The 17,404-nt window shown below is 30.8% G+C and overlaps 1 protein-coding gene across 2 annotated transcripts; it reads left to right on the forward strand.

The window, feature by feature from the left end:
- Positions 1–8,386: 8,386 nt before the first annotated feature.
- LOC111288060 (protein PTST homolog 2, chloroplastic-like) lies at positions 8,387–14,070 on the forward strand. Of its 2 annotated transcripts, none has more exons than XM_089759827.1 (8): positions 8,387–9,188; positions 10,012–10,177; positions 10,483–10,663; positions 10,796–10,983; positions 11,599–11,744; positions 11,827–11,989; positions 13,532–13,600; positions 13,688–14,070. In XM_089759827.1, exons 1-8 carry the CDS (start codon positions 8,629–8,631, stop codon positions 13,781–13,783), a joined length of 1,569 nt encoding a protein of 522 aa, XP_089615953.1. In that variant the 5' UTR covers positions 8,387–8,628; the 3' UTR covers positions 13,784–14,070. The 2 variants fall into 2 exon arrangements, with proteins under 2 accessions (XP_089615953.1, XP_022734551.2); XM_022878816.2 differs by having other exon boundaries at positions 8,394–9,188; positions 11,827–11,974.
- The last annotated feature ends 3,334 nt before the right edge of the window (positions 14,071–17,404 follow it).

A 17,404-nucleotide genomic window follows, 5' to 3' on the forward strand; every position in this document is an offset into this window, starting at 1 on the left:
AATAAATATTATAAAAAAATCACTCATTGAAGTCATGTTGCAAATATATCAACTCAAGTTAAATCATATTTATCATATAAATATACACTTAACAAAAACAATAGATCAAACCAATAATATATTTCATTTAATATCAATTAATTCATCATATATCAATTCATTATCATAAACCAAGAAATAAATGAATTAAGTAAAAAAATAAGTATATTTCAAAATATTTTGCAAAATTAAAAATTAAATAATTTAGCATTTCGAATCACATGCATTAAGGTCAACTTAAATTAATGATCTTTTAAGCATATATCTTGACCAAAACTATAGATGAACTAACAATCAATATATTTCTTTTAAGTTTAAGAAGTACAATTCACAAACATAAGAGAAGAAATAATTTTTGAATCAACAATTAAAGATAAAGAACTAAAACATATTTCAAGACTACTTCAAAAACCAAGAAATAAACAATTTAAGTATTTTTAAGTATCATGACCATACAAGCATTGCATCAAGAGATAATTTTATCCATATGTGCACATGATGATTTATGAAAATAATGAAGTTGAATTTCATATATGGGAAATAATAAATTCAAGCATTAGAAGCAAATTCTCAATTTTAACATAAATTGTGAATTTCATTGAAATGGCATTAAAAACAAAGTTTATAAATATTTTTCTCATTTAAGCAAACTTGTTTGAGTTTTAAAACATGTGTAATATGAACAAATTTCTCAAGCAAGCTCTTTAGACCTTATATTATTCAAACATCAATATATACCATACAAATGCATTAAGACTATAAAAATCATATTTGTAGCACAAAACTCTTTTAAACAAATTTCTCTATGCCAAACAAAATAGGATAAATTATTTAAAACTTAATATGTCCAAAATTTTTATTTTTGACACCTTAAACTCGTTTTTGCTAAAAAAGACATTAAAATTTCAAAACTTGTCATGCACATTTTTAACCATCCTGAACTATTTCAACAAATTTCAAATGACAAAACAAAGTTATTCAAGTGGTAATTTGGTTTTAGCAACAAGGAAATCAAAAAATCAAATCTTAAAAGCCCATATTTCCTTGAAAAGGCTACTTGGATGGGTAAATATGATTAAACTCATAGTTAAGCATACTAAAACATTTGAAAAAGTCTTTAATTTTTATCATAATTATAAATTGTCAAAATGGTTTTTATGTCCATATTTGCTAAAAAATAAATTTTAATTTTTTTAAGCTTAGTCTTTAAAAACTTACATTTAACATTTCAAAAATTAAAATTATTGCAAGCTAATCAAGTTTCTTTGTTTAAGCAAGTTTAAATCATTGAACTCATTATACTTAAATTCATTTGGCATTTAAACTTGCTAAAGGAAAATTTATCATTTGAAGGCTTGATTTTTACAAAAATGATTTTCAAAGCAAAACTTGAAATATCAAAATCACTAAGTTTTGTAGGCTTCCCTTAAGTTTGTACATAAATATAAGAATAATCAAACAAACAAGAAACTTAATTTCACTAAGTATATCAAACATACAACTTTAATATCAACCATTTAGAGCAATAACTACATTTATACACATGGTCTTCCAAAGTAAGTATAAATATATATCAAGCAATGAACCATTAAAATCAAGTTCAACAAGCATAATAATATATTTATATCTTATTTATGTACTCAAGAGCATAAACAAATGTATACTCAACTTAATCTCATATTTTCTTAAGATTATGCAATTTATAACATGTTTATCCATAGAATCAGTTTTGTACAATCAATATAAAGCATATATCAATAATAAGAAATCAAGTACTTGAAATTCAATCAAAAATAGGTAACTAATTAAAAATTTTGCTTAGAGGTTATCCATTTTTTCATTATTTGTATACAATTCTATTTTTTAAAACTCATATTGTAGCTTCTTACTCTAGCACACCTACAAGAAACATTACCTATTTAATTTTTATTACCTAAATTGCTTTAGGTCCTTGAGGGTTAGTTAAAATATCTCTTGTTCCCTTAGAAATCCATACTTGCTTAATTCTAAATTGAGCATTTTTTCTAATAGGACAAGTGAATATAATATGACTTTGAAAGGTACAATGATTACATTTGGTCATGAGAGGTTAACTAAACTCCATGCTTTCATTTATCAATTTCTCAAATTTTATTCTCAAATCTAAATCTCTTTTTCTAGCATTTCATTTTTCATTTGGCAAGCTTCCAAATTCATTTTCAATTGCTTATTTTGTTTTTTCAAATAATCTTTTATTTTATTAAAAATTCATTTTTTACATTCAATCTTGAAATTATTTTCTTGTATTTCAAACTCATCGACTCAAATTACATAGCTAGATCATGAAATGCATCTTGCAATTCATAAAAAGTATAAAAGCTTAAATCACAAGGTGAGGAATTTACCTTGGGCTCTATAAGAGCCATGAAGCATGAGACATTTGGTTTGAGGAGTAGCTTGCACTTAACTCTTTTTCTTTTCTTGTTTTCCCATACATCTCTTCAAGCTTATCCCATATCTCTTTGGCCATGAAGCAACTTAAAATGTTGTTGAAATCCTCATCATTCATGGCATAATATAGCATGTTCATAGCTTTGTAATTTGCTCAAATAAGCTTTAAGTGCTTCTCATCCAATTCTTTATCATATTTTGGAACATCAAACCATTTGCTAAGAATCATCCAAGTTTTCATCTCATGAGACATAACAAAAGCTTTTATCCTTGTCCTCCATTAAGTGTATTTTAAACTTTTAAACACAGAATGATTCATGATGGATTGCCCTTCACCAAATGATCATCAAAAACTAGAAAAAAAATCACTCTTAAGTTGTTAGATCTAAAAAGAAAAAGAAAAGTCTAAGCTCTGATACCAATTATTAGCTCAAGTGTAGATAACAATCAAAGTAGGGGGTGAATTGGATTATTTCCAAATTTTTTTCCAAAATTAACCTTCAATAAATTTGAATAAGAAATTTAAAACAATAAAATCTTTTATGGAAATTTGATGATATTAATAATAATAAAAAAAATTAAAGCACATATAAGTAACAATGAAAATAAGAGAGTAAGGATAAAGAAATTAAACACAAAGATTTATAAAGATTTGGTCCTTTTCCAAAGGCACCTACGTCCTTTTCCAAAGGCACCTATGCCCTTTTCCTTACCTCTCATAGCCAAGATTAATCCCTGTTTAATGTGCAAGCAAGGCCAATAGGGTTTGCCCCAACACGTTTGGCAAACCAAGTAGGGAACCTTTCATCCTAAAGTTTTCATTTGGGTTGAGAAAGTCAGCTATTCATCTTCAAACCCAAAACTTGAGAATGAAAGGTTTAGAAGATCGATATCAACTAAAGACAGAGGTAGAATAACAAGTTAAGATAAGAGAAGTCAATGTTATAGAGAAGAGGACTCCACCATTGCCCATGTTGATCTATTCACAATCAGTGCAAAGTTTAAAAAAGTAAAAATCAATACTATATTAGGACTTTTCATAGAAAGATGTAAGAATGAACCTTTTATCCTAGACCCTAGCTATTCAAAAAGCTCTTCTTATCAATCATCTTTTGGAAATCATGTTGAGCAACTCTCAACCAATGATAATAAATGTAAAAACCAAACTGCATGTAAAATAGTTTTGTGTCTACATTAGCTTTGCCATTTTACTTAGGTAAGACATATTATTTCACAGGATCGAATGGTATCCAAGGTTGAAAAGAATGACCTAGAAGTTTGTTCTTTCATTCTAAAAGCTATTACTAAACAACCCTAACACATAAGCCAAACCGATGTCAATTTTTCTATGAAATTGTGAGGGTGTGAGGTATCCTAAATTCGTTCATACAACACCGAAATTGGTTGGCCCATATGGTCTAAAAATTATGATTATCACAAAAACTTGAGCTATAGAAGAAGATGTTTGCCAAATCATTAAGATCAAGAGGTATACAAGGTTAAGGAGAATGACTTAAGAGTTTGTTTTTCAATTTCAAAGGCTATTATTGAGCCACCCAACACATAAACCAAATCAATGCCAGCTCTTCTGTGGAATTTTAGAGGTGTTAGGCATCCTAAATTCATTTGTACATCATGGGAGTTGTTTGGCCTACATAGTCTAAATATTATGATTATCATGGAAACTCCAGATAGAAGGGATAATGTTCATTAAATCATTGATAGACTTTCATTTGATACTTAGAAGGATACAATCACCATTAGCTACAAAAAAGAAATTTGGTTGCTCTAGAGGTACGACCTAGTAGGAGTAGATAATATATGTGCCACGGAGTAAAATATCCATGCCATTGTAAAGGTAAAATCCTCTAACCTTACTTGGTTACTTTTTACAATTTATGCAAGACCTAAATATAATGAGAGGAATTTGGTTTGGGATAAGTTAAAGATTGTTGCTTATCATCGTAACTTTTTTTTGTTAGCTTTAATTAATTTTAATGAAATATTTAGGTCTGTTCAAAAAAAAAAGGTAACCTTTATCCTAGGCAAGGTCTAAGGCTTTTCAAGATTGCTTGAACTTCTGTTATCATGTGAATCTTGGTTTCATTGATTTGCGATTTACGTGGGCAAACAATAGAAGAATGGTGGACATAATATAATCAAGAATAGATATGGCATTTGCTAATCCGTTTTGGTGTCTGTTGTTTCTCGAAACAAAGGTTACGTATCTTTTTAAAACCTACTTTAATCATTGTCCTATCTCATTAACTTAGAAAGCAAAGGTTCATAAGTAAAGACCTAAACTTTTTCGATTACAAGAAATGATGTTCAATCATCTAGAGTTTCTATCGATAGTATAAGGTAGTTGAAAACAAGAATAATCTTCATTGCTCAAACCATGGTTACCTTAAAAGAAGATTTGAAAAGGTGGAATGCAAACCTATATGGAAATATATTTAGAGAAAAAAAAAGAATTCTTACCCAATTGACAAGAATTGAAAGAGTTCTTATCAATACAACAAATCAATTCTTGTTAAACCTACAAACACTCTTGATGGAGGAATACAACCAAATCTTTAAAGCCAAGAAAGATCTTTAAGTGTTTAAATCTAAAGTTGATCGATTTACGTATAGGGAGAAGAATACTAGGTTTTCCACATCACAACTATTATTAGGAGGCGGTTTGCTAGAATTTTAGGGTTGGAAAACAAAAAAAGCGAATGGATTACGGAGTTGAGGGAGATGGGTGCCATTGTATTAGATCATTTCCAAAATATTTACACCACATTGCAAATTCATAATGCCCTCAATTATTCAGATGGTTTCATACATTTGGTTAAGCTTACAAGTCAAGATCATCTTGAGCTATTAAAGCCTATAATTGATTTCGAGATACAAAAATAATATAGTTTCAAGGCCTACAAAGCTCTAGAGTTTGATGGACTTTATCCCTTCTTGTACTATGATATTGGAAAATTGTTAAAGATAAAGTATGTGAGACTATCAAACATATTTTTCAATCTTCAACCATGCCAAGTGAACTAACGAGACTATGGTCTCACTTATTCCTAAGTGTAGTAGCCTACAAGAATCGAGCAATTCAAACCAATAAGTGTTTGTAACATAGCGTACAAAGTTGTTTTAAAAATTATGATCCAAAGATTGAGACCATTTTTGGGTAAGATAGCATACCAAACGAGCTTTGTACGAGAAAAAAATCGGTGTGATAATTGTATCACCATTCAGGAGCTAATCTACTCATTAAAAAAAAAAAGGTAAATGGAGACATATGATGGTCAAACTAAACTTAAAGAAAGCATATGATAAACTTGAGCGAGGTTTCATAAGGAAATTGTTGACTTTCTTTAACTTTTCACAACAATGGATTTCTTTCATCATGAGCTGTATCTCCTTTTCATTAGTAACCATTATGTTAAATTATGGAATGTTAGAAACGTTTTGGCAATCTAAAGGATTAAGGTAATGAGATCCACTTTCACCTTGTTTATCAAGTGAATAGAGTTCCTTAGTTTACAAATTTCGAAAGCTTATGAGGAAAAAAAATGATACTAGGGCAAGGCCTTTAGAAAAGGTCCAGCATTTTCACACCTCATTTTCACCAATGATATTAGTTTGCTAGGCAAAGCAAACAAGAAAATAGTCGATTACGAAAGAAGTTCTATCAAACTTTTGCTTGGAGTCTAGACAAAAAATCAATCTTAAGAAATCAATGGTGTTTTTTTTCAAACAATACAAGTCAAAACCATAGACGTGATATTGTCAACTTGTTGGGTATTAAGGATACAAATAATCTAAAAAAATATATGGGTTTTCTACCCCACAAAAGGAGGGTGATTAATGATGACTACATTTTCATAATGAATAGGATTATATCAAAGTTGGCAGGATAAAAGGTAGGCCTTCTATCTTTGGTTGGAAGGATGATATTAATCAAGTTATTCATAAAGAGTATTCCAGCTTATTACATGTAGTGCAAAGCTTTATCAGTTAGTATATGTAATGAACTTAATAAGACTAGTAGAAATTTCCTCTAAAGAGATATTGGAGGCAAAAAAAAAGGCAACCTTATTGATTGAAGTGAGGTGACCAAAAGGAAGAGTGAAAGAAGACTTAGCTTGAGAGCAGCAAGAACCCATAACTAGGCCTTTCTTGCAAGGTTGATCTAGCACTTTATTCTTCAAGATGAAAGTTTGTGGGTTAAGACACTTCAAGCAAAGTATATTAACAATAACTTCACCAACAAAAATTCTAATTCTTTAGTTACATGAAGAGCCATGTGATGGGTGGACTAGTTGTTGAACAAGGCATGGTTAGGTCATCAAGAATAACATCAATACCAGCATTTGGTTTGATAATTGGTTGGGAATAAGAAGTATTGAGTCCTGCATGCCACTCTAGGACAATAAAGGGGATATTGATGTTTGATAGTGCATTATAATAGTCCAAAGCCATCAAAAGCCTTTAGTTTCTTTTAAACTCCCCATAAGCATATTGGATATAGTAAAAGCTATCCTAATTCATATTTTTTATTAAAAGAGAGATTCACCATACTAAGCGACATTGCCAAAGAAAGTTAACATCAAAACTAAGAAAATGAGTGGGAAGGAATTTGGAAGATTAAAGCTCTCCCTAAGCTTAAGTTCTTTATATGGGAATATATGTAAGAAATTCTCCCAATGCAAACATTCTTATTAAGGAGGGGCTTGACTATATTGGATAGGTGTGTTTTTTGTATACAAGAGATAGAGGATATATAATATCTATTCCTAAAGTGCCAATGACCAAGGGCATTTAAAGGGCATATGGAAACACATGTCATTTTTTATCCAACATGCAAATAACATGAAAGAATGGATCAAAAGGAATACTATGAGTAAGTTACATTGAATCCAAGGCATACCCTAAAGCTTGCTATTCATTCATACCCTATGATAGATATGGGTTGAAAGGAACCATAGAGTCTTTAGAGTTTGGGGTAGATCAAATACAATAAAAAAGGCTACAACAAAAGTAGAGCAATACTTTGTAATGTACCAAAAATGGGTGCAAGCTAGTCACACATCTTTTATCTCTATTAAATGAAAATTGATGGTTGGAAGTTTGGTGTAAACTTAACACCGACAAGTCATCTATTAATAACCTAAGGGGAGCAAGAGCTGGAGCTATTATTCGAGACACAAAAAAAAGATAAGTAGTTGTGTCAACTAGCTTTATTGGTGTTGGAACTAATACCTTAGTTGAGCTTTAGGTTCTTAAAGATAGGTTATTGATGGCAAAATACCTTAACATGAAAACCTTAAAGTTGAACTTGATGCTTTTATTGTTGTTTCAATGATTTTGAGTAACTAGGTTGCTAATCCAATGTTAGAACCTTTGATCTTTAATTGCAAGACTCTTCTAAAGGAGTTTAGTATCACAAACTGCTATATGTCTTCAAGAAGAGTAATCAATGTGTTAATGCCCTTGCTAACTTCGAAAGTAGGAATTTATAAACTAACTCTACTTGTACTGAGGTCATTTTTCTGTTGTATTCGAAACCTCCTATGTTTATTAAGGACTTGCTGTGTTTTGATGCAACTAGTTATTGCATGGGTCGAACTATTATTTAAGTTATATGATTTTCCTTTTTGTACAAAAAAAAAAACACTGAATCTTTGTCATTATTAAACAGACAAATCACATAAGCTTCAACTTCTCATTCACATTGATCTGAAATGTCATTTTCCATAAGACTATTGTAATTTGTCAATTAACTACCTAAAGTCCCAAACACCCCTATCCGACACCAACAAAATAAAAATCACCTTCGTTTGATTTTGTTTGTGGCCCAACCTTATCGTATCGAAACACGGCCTTATTTAAATACGACAAAATGCGACAACCACCAACATAAAATATAACTAAACCAGTGAGTGCACCACGTTAATAAATGAAGGTTACATTTGGTAGTATTGTTCGTTACGTGCCGAAGCTGGCCTACCTCTATCTTTCTCTTTCTCATTATTTATTTATTTATGTTTTCTATCGTTTCCCTCCCTCGCCTCTTCACACGCCAAAGTTATCTGAAGATCGATTCCTTTGAGCGGTTTTTGATTTCCTTTTTTTCCCTCAGCAAGTGTTCGGAGAAATGCCTGAACTATGGCCACCTTCACTTCGTTAAGCCATACTTTTGTCTCGCCCCTTTCTTTATTAACATCTATTAGTTCTCGGGTTTTCCCGTCTTGTTTCTGCGGGTTTAACCCAGTGAAGAAAGGGAATTTGGTGTCTCTGAAGTTGAATCTTGTTCGTGGTTTGATGTTTGGAGAAGAGAAGAAAAAGATTTCTTGGTGGTCTTGTTGGTGCAAGAAAAGGTGGAACGACGACGGGGATTTGGCATTGGAAGCACAGATATTAGAGTTCATGAGAAATAGCAAGAAACCTGAGGTTTTTCCAAGCAAGAAAGAATTGGTTGATGCTGGGAGGATGGATCTGGTTAAGGGGATTAAGAGACAAGGAGGGTGGCTTGCTATGGGCTGGGACTTGGATGGTGATAAAGATAATGGATTTCAAGAAATTTGGTTTCCAGAAGATGGTGTCAAGGATTGGGAATGGGATGATGAGACTTTTCAAGAAAGGGTTCCAAGTGAAGTTGAAAGTAGTGGGACTTCTTTTTTGGCTGTTAATTCTTCTTGCTCACCTTCCTCGTCTGGTAGATCAGTGTGAGATTTTTAATTCTTGGGCTTGCTTGACGTATTCTTTATTTTTTTTTTTGGGGGTGGAAAAGTTAGTTATTGCACTTGTTATATGAATGCCTTGTTGGATTTGTTCTTTTTAGTTTTATTTAGTCTTGTATTTGGAACAAATAGTTGCAAATGCTTACTCTTTCATTCTTGTGCAAAAGGTAATTTGGGGTAAAATGCACCAGACATCCATGGTCTTTGTATTTCATTTTCATGAATACATTTAAAACTTATTTTTTTCATCCACAACGTTTTAAAAGCGTTTCAAATTCCATTCCCTCAACCATCGTTATAAATTTTAACGCCACATAGACGTCCATATGGCATAAACTTTAGCTGAAAAACTCGAAGGGGTCCACTGTTTTGCCTCGTGGACACCCACATGGACATACAGGTGACTCTGAGGTAGCAAATTTTGTCAAATTTTAATTATGATTGATGGAATGGAGGAATTTGAAACATATTAGAATGTTGTGGATGAAAAAATTTAGTTTTAAAGGTTGTGGATGAAAATTAAATATTGCCCAAAGATCGTGGATTTTTTATGCAATTTACTCTGTTATTTGAATGTGTTGTGATGTTAAAAGAAACAATCTCGTGAAGTTTTTTTTCTTTCTATTTGTATTTTTGTCATGTTTGGAATAAACAATTATTAATTTAACTGTGATGCTTCAAATGAGTTTATACTTTGGCCTGTGAACCAATTAATCTTCTTCTAAAATAAAGCAAAAAGAAGAAAGTTGGAATCATTGGAGTTTTGGATCCTGGCAAGGTTTTTGACCAAATGTTTCTGCTTGTTCAGAGAAGTGGCAGCTGAGGATGACTGTGGGATTGAGGGCATACTTAGTCGTTTAGAGAGAGAAAGAAATATGAATTTTGGATTTGGTTATATAGAGAAAGGTAGCAATACTTGTTCCCAAAGTAATGATAGTGAAGAAGAGTCTATTGCTCAAGCCTCAATGGATGCGGTATGTTGGTTTTATTAATGTCAAATCATTCTTGCATCCCAGTCTTATTGTTTAGCTTATATTAGCTGTATATTTTATGTTATATGTTAGGTTTTGAAAAAATATATGTACAAAAATCTGTCTGCATCGTGGTGTTCTATAATAAGGATATTTTGTCTACTGCTTTAGCATAATTTTGTCTCTATGACTGTTATCTTTGTCTCTTCCATTTTAACCTGGACTCTATGTGCTTTGATTTGATTATCAGCCTTCTGGTGTGGAGTTTGTCATAATCATAACTTTTTGAATTTGTTATGTTGTAAAAGACATTTGATGGTCCTGGTAGAAGAAAACTTGTGTCATTCAGCAATAGTACAGGCCTAGGTAATGATAACGGGGTCAAGTTTAGTCAGAACCAGTCTCTTTCAGGCATTGATGGTTCAAGAAATCCAACATGGAGAGAGTGGGGCCTTCAAAGAGCAGGGTTTGCAGGCAAGGAGTTTGAAGGTAGCCCATCAATTAGGTTCAGGTGTTTTGTGTATTTGAAGTTTGGATTTGATAGAGTTCTATTTGTACTATTGCAACTTAAAACTGCTGAAATTATCTCCAATGAAATGAAATGGACAACAAATATTTCAGGGGATGAGACACTTGAAATAAGAGTAAGAGATAAATCCAATGAATTAGACAGAAGGAAAGAGTCACGTGCTTCTGGAAAAGAGATTAATCACAGTGAAATACGTAGTTGTCTTGAGCACCTGAAGTTGGAGCTTTCATCTGTACTGCAGTTGTTGAGGTCTAACGTTGATGAGGCTTTATCATGGGAGGTGAGTAGATGGTTTCTGTTCCTTTGTCTATGTTAGCTTCATGTGAGTACTGCCAGATTTCTTTTTTTTCTTGAACAGGAAACCAAATCAAAAGTTTTTTTTCTGTTTTGCCTTTTGTTTGCTTAAGAATTAATTTATTCAAAGACATTACGGCTAAGAGAAAGAACAGGGAAATGAAAGAAGAAAAGAAAAGAAAAATAAAAATTAAAAAAAAAAACAGAGGAAGGAGAGTATAAGAGGTGGAGGTGGGTAGTTCAAGTCCTGGATTATGTTCTGAAGGAAGAGAGTGTAATCAAGTGATATTTATGACAGTGTAAGGAATGGAACTTTTTGTGCTTAATCTCTTTCTCTCTGATCAGTAGTTCATGAATTTGAGTTATGAGATTTTCTAATGTTATCTTTCTATTTAAAATCTGTTTGCTTATAGCATAATTTAACTTGGAGTATTTTGAAAAAGATGAAGAGAAATTGAAGCTTTATTCTGTCAACATGTTCTGACTGAAGATTCAGTTGCATTTCTGGATTAGTTGGAAACCATTCTTGGTGTTGTCACCGTACTTTGCATTCATTTTGAGTTATCAATTACTTTTTGACCTTGCTATCTGTGATGCCTAGGGTGATGGAAGTTCCACTGAAAATTTGCATAAGCTTTCTGATGCTTGGGAGCTCCAGGAATATGATATAATGAATGCCCAGAACAAGTTGAGGTCAATACGGGCGAGGTCGGCAGTTTTAGAAGGGAAGATGGCTTTGGCAATAATGTAAGCATTACTCATGTTAGTTTCAAAAGATATCTACCTTAATTTACTTTAAAAGGATCACATTTCCACATTCCTTTGACAGAGATGCGCAAAAGATAGTGGAAGAGAAGCAGAAAAGGATTGATGATGCTCATAGAGCTTTACAACTTCTTCGTACTGCTTGCATAGTGTGGCCTAATTCTGCATCGGAGGTGCTGTTAGCAGGATCATTTGATGGGTGGGCAAGCAAGGTTTGCAACAGATTAGTCAGTATTGATAATGAGATGTTTCTTGATCAGTGCATTCATTAATTAAAGTGCAATTCTTGAGTCTACTTGATAAAGAATAATGAGGAGTCATTTGGAATATAAAGTACTAAGAAAAATACCCTGTTTTTGCTTTTTGTGGCTCTTGTTTGGTTTCATAGTCTTGTTCTATGAGTAATTATGTTGATAGACTTTAGGGAAAAAGAAGTTTGTGATATTTTTTAGAAAAAAGAAAAAGCACCAAAGTTAGACCCATGAATTCACTAACTGCTTAGGTGCTTGGTGAGGCAAATAAGATGTTAAACAAAAGATGCGACTTTATTATGGCCGATACTTAGAATTCCTTTAAGTGCAGAATGCTTCAAAGACGTGAATGCCTGTAATGATCCTTGCTTTTGGTAAAGCAGAACAGGGCCCATTTCCTGAACTTACACAGTGTGTGCCCCTTTCATTGAGTGCACTGTATGGTTCACTGGCTGTTTGTCTGCAATGAACTTGCCCCCTACTTCTGCTTCCTGCTTGGTAGGTTGAGTGCTCATTAACCTCAACTGGTTTCTCTTTCAGGCTCTGTTCCATTGCTTGAGCCATACCTTATTGCTTTTAAAATCTCTATGTTTTATGTGTTTGCTTGCATCTCATTATCAACCAGAAGTGCTGCATTCAATTTCTCAAGTTCTGCTTTTTCTATTTCCATAGAGAGGAGTATCGGTGTGTTAGTTTCACCTGAAAGATAGATATGCTTGACATGCATGCTATTATCTGACCTTGGCATCCTTTTGCTTTTCTTTTCTTTCTTCTTCCAATTGTTGGATTGGTGATCTAGAAATCACATTAAAAAACAGAAGAAACACAGAGAGAGCGAGAAGAGTTTTGCTGGAAAAAGCTTTCTTGTCTGATTTTAATTCAAAGTATAAATATACAATACAAACAACTTGAACTACTCTATATACAATTTGTCTCCCAATAGGTTCCTTAACAATAACGACCATCACTTAAAAACTTAAAGTCTCAACTCATATAATTATCATAAAAAAGTCTCCGAAGGCATGGCTACAACATTTGACAGTAAAGTCAGCTATTAGTCTCAACAGATCCAGGCTTTTAGTTAAGCAAGTGTAATTGGTATCTCTACTCCCAGATTTAGTTTTAGCTCTGGAGAAGCCAAGAATTCATGCATTCAGTTCTAACTTCCAAGGACTAACAATAGTATTTTCTCTATTCAAATCAGTTCATTTATATTATTCTGTAGTTTAGAAAGAACAATGATTTGTTGATATTTGACGACAGCATTTTTCACCGGTAGTTGGATCTCTTCTACTAAATAATCCCCTGCTTTTGTTGTGCTAATGATGTTCAGATAAGCAGTTTGTGGCCACTACTAGTGTGCATGTCTCTTTTACATGAGGGGCCTTCATTACTTCTCTCTTTATCATGACGAATACTCATTCTCCTACTCTGCATCTAAGCTTCCCATGTGACAATTTAACATGACTGTAACTTTGGCTCCTCTTATGCTTAGTAGCTTACGATCATATCTTGCAGAGAAAGATGGAGAAGTCAAGTACTGGTGTTTTTTCTGTACGCTTGAAGTTGTATCCGGGCAAATATGAGGTATGTCTTTTAGTCAACTTTGTTACAGTTCAAAATTGTTAATGTTAAATTAGATGATGGGTCTCTCAGCACTTTTACCTTATGTAGATTAAGTTCATTGTTGATGGTGAATGGAAGATTGATCCTTTGCGCCCCACTGTTAACAACACTGGATATGAGAATAATCTACTGATCATCACATAGGAGAGGCCATACTCCGAAGGCATGCAACTGTGTGCGTGGTAAGCTTTTCATCATAAAGACAATGTAGGAGTAAATGCAACTGATTTTTCTTTTTAGTTTTCGTATTTTCCTTCTTGAAAACAAGTAGAATAGAGCTGGTAGAAGATGATAATTTCTAATGATTCTTTACCAAAAGGGGCATTGTATAATATATCCTATAAGATTTTTCCTTGGTGGCATTTGGTTCATGGATTTTTAGATTTTGAAAAAAAAATAATATTAAAAGAGAATATGTGATTTTTTGGTTCTTATGGGGATTAAAAAATGTAAAATTTTTGTATTTAATTTATAAAAATGTAAAATTATCTAATAAAATCTTTTATGATATTATTTTTTATGATACGTGAATAACACACGATTTTCATAAGATGTGACATGTGCATAATATGTGAAAAATTATGTTATATTTGTTGAAACAAGAATTCTGAAAAACTAAACACTACGTTTTTTGGTTAAATCCGTCATTTTTTGTTATATAGACTTCATTTTTCTTCAAGAAACATAGTCTTACTTTATAATTTTAAGAGACGGAAAAGAATAATATAATCTAAAAATGTAATTAAGTAAAAATATATGGGATAAAATTTTTACTTTTCTTCCAAAATTTAAAAAACTTATGAGAGTTTTATGGCATTATTGAAAGGTTTCAAGGGAGACATTTGGGTAGATGTCTTCTTGTGAACATATTGCATCACATTTATTTTTTTCACATGATGACTTATCAAATTAATTAAATTTGAGCATCTTAATATTTTATAGTAACTTGAGAGTTTAATCATTTTATTTATCGGTCAAAATTATCATTTTTAAAATTTTATTATTTAAATTATTAACATGAGATCAGATTAAATAATGTATTTAAAAAATTAGAAAGAATGATATTATTTAATTTTATTTTATTCATAATATCATGTTATCATGTTATAATATTATGTAACAAACATAACCTAAATTCTTTAAATACATTAATAGATATGGGAGCTAACAATAAATAGCTGCCAATGCCAATGGAATATCCTTGCACCTGAAAAATTAAAAACAATTAAATCCACGATATCGGTAATAGTACAAATTCAAAAAATGTTCGTCTATAACAAAAAAATTGGTAATCCAAAAATTTTTCACGTTATCCTTTTAACGCATGGGACATACTTTTAGGAAAATTATCTATAAATACTTACCTTTTGTTTAGGAACTGAAAGTACAATTTTTACCATAGATCACCTATGTATAGAAAGAAATACATTTATTAAAAACATAGAAAAACATACGTGATACGTGTTTCAAACCAGAAAATCAATCAAATGATTATAAAAGCTATTAGTGGAAAACGCTAACTATATCAAATTTTAAATGAAAATTTTAGTGAAGAATCACTAAAATTATAGTTTAGAAAGCTTAGATTTTGTAGTTTGCAAATTACAGATCCTACAAATATTATTCGAATTAAACCTATAATCTATACCAAACATGATATAAAAAAAAAAAAAAAAAAAAAAAATCTCACTTGATTATAAATTATAAAAGATTAAATCAAATTTTAGTTTTTTATGTGAATATTTTATCCCTAGAAAGGATTTACTTTTTAATTTAGTTAAACATGCTAAACATTATAGTGAATTTAAATTGCATATCAGAATTTTGATAAAACCATGCTTTCAAATGCATCAAAACCATTGATTGCATTTAGTTCTCTAAAAGGACATTATGAATGGAATGTTATTTTTGGATTATGTAATGTCCCATAAATATTTTGAAGATAGATAGATTATATATCTTTGCAAAGTATAAAGATTTCGGCACTGTTTATATGGATGATATTCTAATATTTTCTCAAACCTTAAATGAGCATAAGAAACATTTTAATCTTATAACTCAAGAAATAATTATAATTAATATAATTTTAAGTCTTAGAAAGATAGAACCAGAAAAAATGAAGTTAAAATTTTTTGAACTAAATTTATCCTTCAAAAGAATTAAATTATAAGATCACATTATAATAAAAATTAAAGAGTTTTCAAAAAATTGGAAGAAAAAAAAAGAAGCAATTTTAGTGTTTTTTAGGACTTCTTAATTATGAAAAACAATTCATAAAGAATCTTTCTAAAAGAAATTTTATCAAAAAAAGCTTAAAAAATATCTCCTTTTAATGGACAAAAAAAGAGACTATGTAAAATCAAAACGAATAGAAATTATTAAAATTTATTTCCCTAAATCAGGAGAAACAGTAAGCCGATATTGAGAGATCATGCCTAAAAGTGCCACATACTCTGGACAATAAGGTATTGGCATGTGTAAGCCCTCTACCAGATTGAAAGATGCTGAAACCTAGGAGGCCAAAATTTGGAGCTTCAATCAGTTGCATATTATCATAACATTAATCAAATTAAAGAACCGGAGTAGTTCATTTACAATTTCATGAAGGAAAAGAAGCTTTTATTTTGGCGGTGGGTGCATAGGAGTGAAGTTATCAATGTTATCAATTGCTTGAAACGTTATCTCCAGCATCAGAATGGTTATAAAATGATACAATATAATGGAGACTCCAATATATTTGATTTTGCTTCTACAGGTACAGATATTAAATTAACCACACAACCTTAATAAGTTCACCTTGATACCACAGAAAGATAACTTGAACCCAAACTACATTCCAACATGGGAGGAGAATTCTTCTCATCAACTATGCAAGCGTGAAGACATTTGTGCTACCAAATGATAGAAACGATCAAACTAACTTCAACTCAAACCCATAAATTCAAAAGTTCAAACCAATGATGTATCTTAATCCTTCCATCTCCATTGACCAATGATCTACACTACCACTCTACTCCCAAAACCCGACTCGAGAACCCCTAGATAGCTTTGGTTAAGGGTGTTTAATTGTTAATTTGATTAATTTCAAATTTAATTACTCAAAATTGAATTAATCAAATTATTTTATTTTATTTTATTTTCATTAATCAAATCAAATTTATTAGTTTTAAAAATTAACCAACCGAATTTAATCCAATTAGTTCGATAATTTTTTCTATTAACTGAATAATAAAATACATTAACATTAAATTATATTTTATATTTCTAATTTTTTATATTAAAAAAAATAAAATCATGGCTAAAATAATAAAAAAGTCTCAAAATTTTACTATTTTATTTAAATAAGCCGTTATATTTTTATTATACTCAAATAAGCATTAACCTTCATTTTACAATCAAATAAACCCTTAAACCTTAATTTGTATCTATATAAGTCTTTTTTTTTTAATTTGTACTTGAATACACCATTAACAATAAATCAATTTTTTGTTTGAAATTAGGGCATATTTGGATACAAATTAAACAATAAGGATTTATTTGAAAATATTAAAAGTGTAGATTTATCTAAATAAAGTGATAAAATTTAGGAACTCTTTTTTAAGTATTTTAACCTAAAATCATCCAATAAAATACATAAATACAAAAATATTAAGTTAAAAACTTTAGCAGTTATTCATTTAATGTATTTTAATTTTTATATATTCGATATCAACCAAATTAACTAAAAATTAAAAAAAATTTAAAATTATTTTCAATAACCTAATC

Source organism: Durio zibethinus, chromosome 4 (genome assembly GCF_047325235.1).
Source record: "Durio zibethinus cultivar Kanyao isolate XHJ-2024 chromosome 4, ASM4732523v1, whole genome shotgun sequence".
Lineage (NCBI taxonomy): Eukaryota > Viridiplantae > Streptophyta > Magnoliopsida > Malvales > Malvaceae > Durio > Durio zibethinus.